Source organism: Mobula hypostoma, chromosome 1, assembly GCF_963921235.1.
Source record: "Mobula hypostoma chromosome 1, sMobHyp1.1, whole genome shotgun sequence".
Taxonomy (NCBI): Eukaryota; Metazoa; Chordata; class Chondrichthyes; order Myliobatiformes; family Myliobatidae; genus Mobula; species Mobula hypostoma.
In genome coordinates, this window is record NC_086097.1 from 32,675,060 (window position 1) to 32,687,456 (window position 12,397).

General features: G+C 41.7%; 1 protein-coding gene across 5 annotated transcripts in view; it reads right to left on the bottom strand.

Annotated features, from left to right (window-relative positions):
- LOC134345344 (autophagy-related protein 2 homolog B-like) overlaps positions 1–12,397 on the bottom strand; it is a 179,606-nt gene that overhangs the window by 124,595 nt on the left and 42,614 nt on the right. For 4 of the 5 annotated variants that reach the window (XM_063045873.1, XM_063045882.1, XM_063045864.1 and 1 more), the window contains exons 7-8: positions 8,314–8,410; positions 5,731–5,913 (exon numbers count right to left, since the gene is read on the bottom strand). In XM_063045873.1, the coding sequence (XP_062901943.1) occupies positions 5,731–5,913; positions 8,314–8,410 (280 nt within the window). The remainder of the gene's footprint in view (positions 1–5,730; positions 5,914–8,313; positions 8,411–12,397) is intronic. The other variant, XM_063045890.1, reaches the window with a different exon arrangement.

The following is a 12,397-nucleotide window of genomic DNA, read 5'->3' on the forward strand; positions in this document are numbered from 1 at the left end:
TTTTAGTAAGGCATTTGACAAGGTTCCACACAGTAGGCTTATTCAGAAAGTCAGAAGGCATGGGATCCAGGGAAGTTTGGCCAGGTGGATTCAAAATTGGCTTGCCTGCAGAAGGCAGAGGGTCGTGGTGGAGGGAGTACATTCAGATTGGAGGTTTGTGACTAGTGGTGTCCCACAAGGATCTGTTCTGGGACCTCTACTTTTCGTGATATTTATTAACAACCTGGATGTGGGGGTAGAAGGGTGGGTTGGCAAGTTTGCAGATGACACAAAGGTTGGTGGTGTTGTAGATAGTGTAGAGGATTGTTGAAGGTTGCAGAGAGACATTGATAGGTTGCAGAAGTGGGCTGAGAAGTGGCAGATGGAGTTTAACCTGGAGAAGTGCGAGGTGGTACACTTTGGCAGGACAAACTCCAAGGCAGAGTACAAAGTAAATGGCAGGATACTTGGTAGTTTGGAGGATCAGAGGGAACTGGGGGTACATGTCCACGGATTCCTGAAAGTTGCCTCACAAGTAGATAAGAGTAGCTAAGAAAGCTTATGAGCTGTTGGCTTTCATAAGTCGAGGGACAGAGTTGAAGAGTCGCGATGTAATGATGCAGCTCTATAAAACTCTGGTTAGGCCACACTTGGAGTACTGTGTCCAGTTCTGGTCGCCTCACTACAGGAAGGATGTGGAAGCATTGGAAAGGGTAAAGAGGAGAGTACCAGGATGCTGCCTGGTTTAGAGTGTATGCATTATGATCAGAGATTAAGGGAGCTAGGGCTTTACTCTTTGGAGAGAAGGAGGATGAGAGGAGACATGATAGAGGTGTACAAGATATTAAGAGGAATAGACAGAGAGGATAGCCAGCGCCTCTTCCCCAGGGCACCACTGCTCAATAGAAGAGGACATGGGTTTAAGGTAAGGGGTGGGAAGTTCAAGGGGGATATTAGAGGAAGGTTTTTTACTCAGAGAGTGGTTGGTGCATGGTATGCACTGCCTGAGTCAGTGGTGGAGGCAGATACACTAGTGAAGTTTAAGAGACTACTAGACAGGTATATGGAGAAATTTAATGTGGGGGATTATATGGGAGGCAGGGTTTAAGGGTCAGCACAACATTGTGGGCTGAAGGGCCTGTAACGTGCTGTACTATTCTATGTTAACACACTTTTCGTCCATCTTCCCTCTGGGAGAAGGCTCAGGAGCTTGAAGACTCGTAGGGCCAGATTTGGGAACAGCTTCTTTCCAACTGTGATAAGACTGCTGAACGGATCCTGACCTGGATCTGGGCCGTACCTTCCAAATATCCAGACCTGCCTCTCAGTTTTTTTGCACTAGCTTACTTTCTATTTTTCTATTTTCTATTTATGGTTTATAATATAAAATTTTAATATTTACTATTGATCTGTAATCCAGGAGGTGGGAAGTGCAGAATCAAACATCGCTGTGATGATTGCACGTTCTAGTATCAATTGTTTGGCGACAATAAAGTATAAAGTATTTGGGTGGAATTGAGGAATGGGAAAGGTGCAGTAACTCTTATGGGGGTGTATTATAGACCACCAAATGGGCAGCGAGAATTGGAGGAGCAAATTTGTAAGGAGATAGCAGATATTAGTAGTAGGCACAAGGTTGTGATTGTGGGAGATTTTAATTTTCCACACATAGACTGGGAAGCCCATACTGTAAAAGGGCTGGATGGTTTGGAGTTTGTAAAATGTATGCAAGATAGTTTTTTGCAGCAATACATAGAGCCACCAACTAGAGAAGGGGCAGTGTTGGATCTCCTGTTAGGGAATGAGATAGGTCAGGTGAAGGAGGTTTGTGTTGGGGAGCACTTGGGGTCCAGTGATCACAATGCTATTAGTTTCAATATAAATATGGAGAAGGATAGGACTGGACCCAGGGTTGAGATTTTTGATTGGAGAAAGGCAAATTTTGAGGAGATGTAAAAGGATTTAGAAGGAGTAGATTGGGACAACTTGTTTTATGGGAAGGATGTAATAGAGAAATGGAGGTCATTCAAAGGTGAAATTTTGAGAGTACAGAATCTTTATGGTCCTGTTAGGTTAAAAGGAAAGGTTAAAAGTTTGAGAGAGCCATGGTTTTCAAGGGATATTGGAAACTTAGTTCGGAAAAAAAAGAGAGATCTACAATAAATATAGACAGCATGGAGTAAATGAGGTGCTCAAGGAATATAAAGAATGTAAAGGCATCCGTTAGTCTTGCAAGACCATGGATCTGCGCCTGGAAAGTCTTCACTCTCCAGGGCGCAGGCCTGGGCAAGGTTGTATGGAAGACCAGCAGTTGCCCATGCTGCAAGTCTCCCCTCTCCACAACACCAATGTTGTCCAAGGGAAGGGCATTAGGACCCATACAGCTTGGCACCAGTGTCATCGCAGAGCAATGTGTGATTAAGTGCCTTGCTCAAGGACACAACACGTTTCCTCGACTGGGGCTCGAACTCATGACCTTCAGGTCGCTAGTCCAATGCCTTAACCACTTAGCCACGTGCCCACATTAAAGAATGTAAAAAGAATCTTTAAGAAAGAAATTAGAAAAGCTGAAAGAAGATATGAGGTTGCTTTGGCAAGTAAGGTGAAAATAAATCCAAAGGGTTTCTACCGTTATATAAATAGCAAAAGGATAGTGAGGGATAAAATCAGTCCCTTAGAGAATCAGAGTGGATGGCTATGTGTGAAGCCAAAAGAGATGGGGAGATTCTTTACAATTTCTTTTCTTCGGTATTCACTAAGGAGAAGGATATTGAATTGTGTAAGATAAGGGAAATGGGTAGGGAAGTTATGGAAACTATGATGATTAAAGAAGTAGTAGTACTGGAGCTTTTAAGGAATATAAAAGTGGATAAGTCTCCGGGTCCTTACAGGATATTCCCTAGGACATTGAGGGAAGTTAGTGTTTGAAATGACAGAAATATTTCAAATGTCATTAGAAACGGGGATGGTGCCGGAGGATTGGCATATTGCTCATGTTGTTCCACTGTTTAAAAAGGGTTCTAACAGTAAACCTAGCAATTATCGGCCTGTGAGTTTGACCTCAGTGGTGGGTAAATTGATGAAAAGTATTCTTAGAGTTGGTATATATAATTATCTGGATAGACAGGGTCTGATTAGGAACAGTCAACATGGATTTGTGCATGGAAGGTCATGTTTGACAAATCTTATTGAATTTTTTGAAGCGGTTACTAGGAATGTTGACGAGGGTAAAACGGTGGATGTTGTCTATATGGACTTCAGTAAGGCCTTTGACAAGGTCCCACACGGAAGGTTGGTTAGGAAGGTTCAATCATTAGGTATTAATATTGAAGTAGTAAAATGGATTCAGCAGTGGCTGGATGGGAGACACCAGAGAGTGGTGATGGAAAACTGTTTGTCAGATTGGAGGCCGGTGACTAGTGGCGTGCCTCAGGGATCGGTACTGGGTCCAATGTTATTTGTCATATACATTAATGATCTGGATGATGGGGTGGTAAATTGGATTAGTAAGTATGCAGATGATACTAAGATAGGTGGAGATGTGGATAATGAAGTAGGTTTTCAAAGCTTGCAGAGAGATTTAGGCCAGTTAGAAGAGTGGGCTGAAAGATGGCAGATGGAGTTTAATGCTGATAAATGTGAAGTGCTACATTTTGGTAGGACTATAGGACATACATGGTAAATGGTAGGGCATTGAAGAATGCAGTAGAACAGAGGGATCTAGGAATAATGGTGCGTAGTTCCCTGAAGGTGGAATCTCATGTGGATAGGGTGGTGAAGAAAGCGTTTGGTATGCTGGCCTTTATAAATCAGAGCATTGAGTATAGGAGTTGGGATGTAATGTTGAAATTGTACAAGGAATTGGTGAGGCCAAATTTGGAGTACTGTGTACAGTTTTGGTCACCAAATTATAGGAAAGATGTCAACAAAATAGAGAGAGTACAGAGAAGATTTACTAGAATGTTACCTGGGTTTCATCACCTAAGTTACAGAGAAAGGTTGAACAAGTTGGGTCTTTATTCTTCGGAGCATAGAAGGTTGAGGGGGGACTTGATAGAGGTGTTTAAAATTATGAGGGGGATAGATAGAGTTGACGTGGATAGGCTTTTTCCATTGAGAGTGGGGGAGATTCAAACAAGAGGACATGAGTTGAGAGTTAAAGGGCAAAAGTTTAGGGGTCACATGAGGGGGAACTTCTCTACTCAGAGTGGTAGCTGTGTGGAACGAGCTTCCAGCAGAAGTGGTTGAGGCAGTTTCGATGTTGTCGTTTAAAGTTAAACTGGACAGCTATATGGACAGGAAAGGAATGTAGGGTTATGGGCTGAGTGCAAGTCGGTGGGACTAGGTGAGAGTAAGAGATCGGCACAGACTAGAAGGGTTGAGATGGCCTGTTTCCGTGCTCTAATTGTTATATGGTTATATTAAGTGGGGGAGGGGGAGGGTCACTGCTTTCTGCTGCTTGTTTGTGAGAGCAGGGATCTTTGGGGTTCTAATGCTTTTACAGTCACTCATTGTTTGGGGCACTCTTCATGGATGTCTGCGAAGGACAAGAGTTTCAGGCTGTATATTGTATACATTTCTTTGAAATTAAATGAAACTACTGATTGAAAGTAATGTGTGCATGCTGCCCTAGATTTCCAGCATCTGCAGAGTCTCTTGTGTTTGTGAATGGATAATGGTTCAGCTTTTTTCTGATCACTTGAGACTGGCTTCATCAACCAAAGCCACAATAGCACAGCCTGTTTAATCAAACAGCAGAAATGTAACTGAGAACCCATCTACTTACTCAGATTCGTAACAGGCCAGGATGAATAACAGCTGAGATGGTTGCTTCAGTGTGGTGTTTTGTTTGAGTGTGGCTGCGAGTGAATTTGAGGGATCAGTGTGATTTGTCTTCCATGTTTAATTCATCCATGTGACTGGGATGTTGCTGGTTTAGGCAGGTCCATTCCTATTTGCCCCCACACTGGGTGGCTCAACAAGCCATTTCAGAAGGCTATTAAAATTCCACCACATTGTTGTAGTCTGGAGTACATATAGACTGGACAGAATTAGTGAACCAGGTGGGCTTCTGACCGTGCAATAGTTACATGGCACCATTATGATGAGCAACTTACTTAAAAAAAATCCAAATTTAATTAATTACTTTCATTTTAATTATTCAAAATCCTCAATTGCCAAAGTGGGATTCAAACTATCGATCCATATTTGGCTAATCCAGGGGTCAACACTGAAGATAGGAGCCAGAAGATCAATTGGTAGTCCAGAAGTCAAAGTCTGGAGTTGAGACTGGAGGCCTATCATTGAGTTAGATGACTGTCCTCACATGTAGATGGGTAGGTGTGTGGGTTGGAGGGAGAAAAGGGGTTAGCTTTGCTGATATTTTGTTGTTTGTTGTGTCCTGGTTTGTAGTGTTCCGTGTTATTTTGTGAGCATTTTGAGTGTGGTATGTTTGCGCCAGAATGTGTGGTGACACTTGCGAGCTGCCCGCAGCACATCCCTAGGTGTTAGCGCAAACGACACATTTCACTGTATGTTGCAATGTACATGGGATAGATAAATGAATCTGAAACTCAAGCCACTGATCAACAGGGTATGAGATCTCACTGCTCTCTCTTTAAAAGATGGCAGTTATACATGTATGAAAACCCAGTGTGAAAAGGTTGCAAGGACCAGAACTCGAAACAAGCTGTGCATTTGAAAATGGATCAGCTTTTGCTTTGAAGCTGCATCTCAGAGTGTGTTCCATACCACGACTTGAAGTTGTTCGGACTGTTTCAGTCTCGTAATAGCTCTGTTCTGCTGTGATACCAGTGGAAACCGTCTCCTTCTGCAGGTATCGATTGAGTTCCATCTGAATGAGATATTGGTCCTCCTGCTGCATCGGACGATTCTTCCGGCTTTTCAACTGGAGAGCTGTTGCCTCTGTACATCCTGAACAAGCCACAGACAGCTATATAATTGATCCATCTTCAACAGACTATTCATTTCAACCAACTAAAGACAAAAATCACCTACATATATACAGCACCTTATCCTGAATGATCAGTTTGAGTGCCTTAGGTACTGTTGGGCAGCTCAATTTTAGATCTCTGCACTCCTCCATTTCTGACTCTACTCCATCCCTGCCCTTCATTGCTTACTGTTGCTGGCTGTGCCAACAGCTCCTGAACACCATCCCAAACCTCCACATTTCAACAATCCTCTCTTCTTTTTCACTCCTTCAGAAAACCTGCCTTTTGAAATAATCATATCACTTCTACCATCTTCCTGCATGGCTTGGATGTCAAATTCTATAATTAAGCATCTGATAACCTCCTTGGGATATTGCCACATTAAGGTCACTCTGAAAATGCAATAACATCAGAAGATGTTAGAAATACTCCAACAGATCAAGCAGCATCTGTGGAGAGAGAAATATGACAGGACAAAGATCTTTCTTCGGAATGTTCCTGAGTATCTCCAGTATTTTGTTTTTATACTTCAAATTTCCAGAAGACAATTATTTTACTTTGGTGCATAACTGCAAAAAGTTTAAGTCAAAAATGTTAGAGGACTTCAGGAAAATGTTGTGCCTATCTTGAGATTGCCGTGTAATCTTTGATGTTCAGCTGAATGGATCAAGAGGACCCATGACTCTTCAAGCATTAGTCAAGAGGTAACAATGCACAGGACCATTGAAGCTTGCATGATGATAGATCATTTTAGCAGATGCGATTACACTGAAATTCTACAAAAGCATTGTGATACCCTCCCTGCCTTGCTACCTACCCATTTGAAATATTATAGTCATAGAGTTATACAACATATAAACAGAGCCTTCGGTCCACTTGAATTGTCCATTACTCATCTATAATAATTCCATTTACCAGCATATTCAGATTTTCTCACTGTTACTGCTGAGCAGGACGTATAGAAGTCTGAAGTCCTACGATTGCCATGGATCTGTCTGTGACTGTGGGGGAGTTTTGGTGCAAAATAAAACAATCTGCAGTCTTTTGTCCCCACTGTCTTGAATAATTTACATTGTAGGAATCCATTTACCTATGATGCTACTGCAAGCTAGATTACTTGTGCATTTGATAATAAACTTGAATTGACTTGAGCATTTGGTCAAAATGATTCAAGATCTCATCTGGATATTTTTAAAATGTTATGAGAGTACATTTCATCTTGCATACACTGGAATTTAGTTCTATCTGCCATTGTTTCCATAAGATATGGGAATAGAATTAGGCCATTTGATCCATTGAGTCTGTTCCACATTTGACCGTGGCTGATTTATTTTCCCTCTCAACCCCATTCTCCATGTAATCTTTTATGTTCTTACTAATTAAGGACCTAGCAACCTCCACTATAAATATATCCCATGATTTTGTCTCCACAGTTGTCATTGGCAATGAATTCCACAAATTGACCCCCTCTGGCTAAAGAAACTCCTCCTCATCTCTGTTCTGAAGGGATCTCCTTTTATTTGGAGGCTACATCCTCTGGTCCTAGACTTACCCCCCCCCCCCACAGAAACATCCTTACTACATCCAATCTTATCGAGATCTTTCAATATTTGGTAGGTTTCATTGATGAGCCCAGCTCATCAAAATCAGTCTGCAACCCATCAGCTATCAGCTTCCAGCATTTACTATGTTGTATTTTTCAGTTCTTTCACCATCATCAGAAGCTGACTAACACTGGAAATGAGAAAGCAGCAACACACAAGTTCAGGAAGATAACAACTCAAGTGACAGCACTGGGTCTCTGGAAGGCAAAGCATATGCTGCTTTCCTTGACTGATCTGCTCTCATCTGCCTGACTTGAATTAAGGCAGTAAATCTCCATATTGGAATAAAGTATTTTATAAAACATAAAATACAAGATGCTACAGAATGAAATTGAGTATTTTATTAGTTTACTAATCTTATATCTTGCAGATAAGAGAAAATAAAATCTCGTCCTGGCCTGTTAAATAATTTGAATCAACTTTGTGGGAAAAATATATCAGATTAAAAATTAGCTTTATTTGTCACATGTACATTCTGTGTCAACAATCAACACAGTCCGAGGATGTGCCAGGAGGTGCCTGCAAGTGTCGCCATGCTTCAGGTGCCAGCAGAGCAAGCTCACAACTTACTAAGTGGTGGGTGTGAGGAGAGTAAACAAGAGTGGGATGGAATGTGGGTAAGTCACCCTTTTGGTAACTACAGACTAATCACCAGGCAAGTAGTCACACAGCAGACAGCCTGAGAATAATGCAATGTTTAACACATAAAGGAAAGATGAAAATCAGGAAGAGAAATTCATACATTCCAAGAACAAAAAAATTCCTCAAGGACTGACCTGGCAGTAGGATGGTTCCAAACATATCCAGGAGCAGGTGGACCTGTCGTGGAGACAGGAAGAATTTGATGCATTCTATCTGCCCCTCCACATCCAGCTGTAGAAGATAAAAACCGTTTAGTCACATCCTCTGAAACACTAGAATATTAGAAGCAAGAGGAAGCCATTCAGCCTCTTGAACCTGCAATGCCATTCAATAAAGTCACGGATAATCTTTTACCTCAGTGTTACTTCCTTATTTTTGTATCACTAAATTTAATTTAAAACAACAATCTCTGTCTTGAACATAGTCAGTGACTAAGACTCTACAACTTTTCAGTATAAAGACTTCCAAAATTCACCGCTCCTTAGATAAAAGATCCTTCTTCTCATTTTAAAGATGTAAAAGATAATAAGTTTAGATCGAGTGGCCAGCCAGAGACTTTTTCCCAAGGTGGACATCACTAATACAGGTCGACCTTCTATAATCCGGCACCACTGGGACCTGAGGAGTGCCAGATTAGTGAAAATGCCCAATTACAGAAGGATCACATTAAGCAATACCTAACCGCCTCATCATACCTTTAAAATATCATGTAAATCAGTACAAGTTAGATAATAATGAAACAGAAGTATTAAATGAGTAGCAAGTGAAATTTTAATAAAGAAATACACTGTACAGGCACAGATAAAATAAAGGGTACAGGTAAATGTACAGGAATTAACTTCCCTCTTCACTCGCAGTTACTGAGGGAATCCTTGTTAGTTTCTTTTCCTCCACTTAGTAATATGCTTAAATTCATTGGGTCGCCATGTCTGATCTGAGGTTGTAGGCAGAAGAGAATGGAGCGCCGGCCAGGCAATGCTGAAGGGCAGTGCATGACTGCCAGCAGGCATGCGAGAAGCAGGTCAGCCCAGGGCGTGCCAGTTCCTTCGCCGCTGGCGGGTGAGACGGGCAGGTGCCGGGCAGCCGCGCCTCACACAAATGATATTAATAAATGCAGGAAAACAAGCAGGAAACGCATGTCTGTGCTTACAAGAGCACGCCAACACGTGAACAGATCTAGTGCAACCAAAACAATGCGCAGTAGATTGGTATGGAGGCCCGGGAAATTACAGTTGTGCGGAAAATTTGAAATCAGTGCTAGATTACCAAAGGAACCAGATTACAGGTAGTCGGATTAGTGAAGATCAACTTGAAGATCAAGGGTGCATAATAATAAGAAGGCAAGTATAGGGGGAATGGCAGAAGTAGTTTTCTATTTTTACACACAGATTGGTGGGTGCGTGGAACGAACTTCCGGAGTGGTGGCAGAAGCATTAGGAACATTTAAAAGATAGGCACATGGATGAAAGAAAAACCTCGATTACATCACCTGTCATCCACCTTCTCGCCAAAGACAGAAGGCCTAGCTCACTCAACCTTTCCACATAAGACTTGCTCTCATGCTCTACTCCACATAAGACATGCTCTCATGCTCTATTCCACATAATCCAGGCAGCATCCTGGTAAATCTTCTCTGCATCCTACCTAAAGCTTTCACATCCTTCCTATAATGAGGAAACTAGAACTAAACACAACACTCTAAGAGTAGTCTAAACAGAATTTTATAGATTCAACATCACTAATTGGCTCTTGAACTCAATCCCCAAAATAATGAAGTCCAAACATACACTTCTTAATCACTCTATCCACTTGCATTGCTACTTTGAAGGATCAATGGATGTGAACCCCAAGATTTCTTGTTCCTCCACACTGCTATTAACCTTAGGCTAAGGTCAGGTTTTGTCTCGGCGCTCCCTCTCTAATGGTAGCATAGCAGGTTTACAAGATTCTTTTGTCTCTTCTTCAGGTCTGACAAAGGGTCTCCAAACTGAAACATTATCTATTTCACTTCCAACTTTCCTGCTGACTGCTTCTAGCATTTTGTTTTTGTTTTAGACTTCCAGTATCTGCAGGGTTCTGTTTTGATTTTCCTGAGTTGGTTCTTTCTGGGTGTGGGGGTCTGCAATGGTGGGAACCAGGATACATGGTCCTTTGTGTTTCACTTAGTGTTATCAATTACCTTTCACCAGTAACGATAAGCAAATGTAGGCAGAAGATTCAATTATCAGTACCATTCCTGTCCCTCTGGAACATCTACAGATACCAGAATTGATTAGCAAGCCCGTGTAAAGAATTATTCTCATCCCCCTAGATCAAGGCAATGTGAAGGCAATAGAGGTACCTCAACTAACCCCAGCTAATGAGATATGGTCAAGAGCAGATCTCTAACCTTCTGGGTAGGCACACGCATGCAAAGCCTTCACCCACTGGATCTCACAAGGAAATTTAATTACAACATTTATGGAGCAGTATCCCAATCTGCTTAACTTTTCCTAACTCGTTAAAGATTTGCTTTTCCAGATACTTAACTATCTTCCAAAATTAAGGTGGACATGATTTTGGTTCCATGGATTGCTGGTGAGGATTCAATGGACTCATAATTATCTGGATAAAAATACACCTGCAAACACATCTGTTGTTCCACAGACCATTTACTTGAAACTTACACTATCGAGTAACTAACATTCCAACTCAGGGGTTCCCAACCTGGGATTGAGAGACCTCTAGCTTAATGATATTGGTCCATGGCATAAAAAAAGGTTGGAAACACCCGCTTTAACTAGCGAAAATAACCTTATGTTTTTATTTATTGTAATTTATTAAGAGATACAGCATAGTAACAAGCGCTTCTGGCCCAATGAGCCCGCATCACCCAATTACACTCATGTGACCAATTAAACTAGTAACCTGAAATGTGGGAGGAAACTGGAGCACCCAGAGGAAACCCACACAGTCACAGGTAGAATGTACAAACACCTTACAGTCAACAGCAGAATTGAACCCAGGTCACTGGCGGTTTAATTGCATTATGCTCTGTGCCCCCCCCCACCAAATTAATAAGCCCTCTAAAGCAACCCCTCTGTTCTACATTTACAAATGAAAAGTGCCCCGATTAACCTTCTGCACCCGCCTTATTGAAGTTGGAGATTATATTCATTATGATATAAAATCAAAACTTTCTTTCACTGCCCGCTGAATTATCCTGGAATGTACATTGAGTAATTTTTGGGAATTACTCCCAAATATTTGCAATCCAAGTCATTTAAATTAAGGTTATTTATCTCTAAATGGCTAGAGGCCATGGCAGAATAATTTATACAGGATCTATATGCAGTTATTGGCTTTGATGAGTCAAGCAATTTTTTTTTGGCCATGACTTAGCAGACTTGGATGTCTACACTGTCATTGGCAGGGCAAGTGCCTGCCTCAATCCTACAGTTTAAGTAAAAAGGGTTTTAAGTAAAAAGCTGGGAAGGGATAGATGGAAGAGGTAAAGAAGAAGAAATCGAACAGGAGAGGAGAAAGGGAAGAAGGAGGGGAACCAGAATGGAGAATGAATACAGGGGCAAAAAATTACTGGAAGTTAGAGAAATCAATGTTCATGCCATCAGGTTGGAGGCTGCCCAGATGGAATATGAGGTGTTGCTCCTCCAACCTGTGTATGGCCAAACGTGGCAGTGGACGAGGCCATACTGGGAGCACCAGAAACATTAGATGACCCTGACGGACTTGTAGGTAAAATGTTACCTCACTTGGAAGGACTGTTTGGGGCCCTGAATAAGGGAGAGGAAGGAGGCTCTGGGGCAAGTGTAACACTTGTCCTGCTTGCAGGGATAAGTGCCAAGAGGGAGATCATTGGGGAGAGATGGATGGACCAGGGAGTCACATAGATAGCAATTCCTAAGGAAAGCAGGGAGTGGAGGGGGAGGTGTTGTTGAGGGGGGAACATAAAGATGTGGTTAGTAATAGAATCCCATTGGGGATGGGTAGTTTCTAACAGAGCCTAAGTGATAAAATGTAATATATCCCACTGAAAGGTTATTTTTTTGTCAAAACTTCTATTATAATCCTTAACTATAATACTGGAACTGATGTTTGTAGACATTATTTTATATGGGGTTACTGATTCTAGTTGCTCAAGTTCTGATCTTTGAGGAATGCTTATGCTATTGGTGGCAATTAGGCATTCAAATTTTCTGTATCCAGCCTATTTGTTCA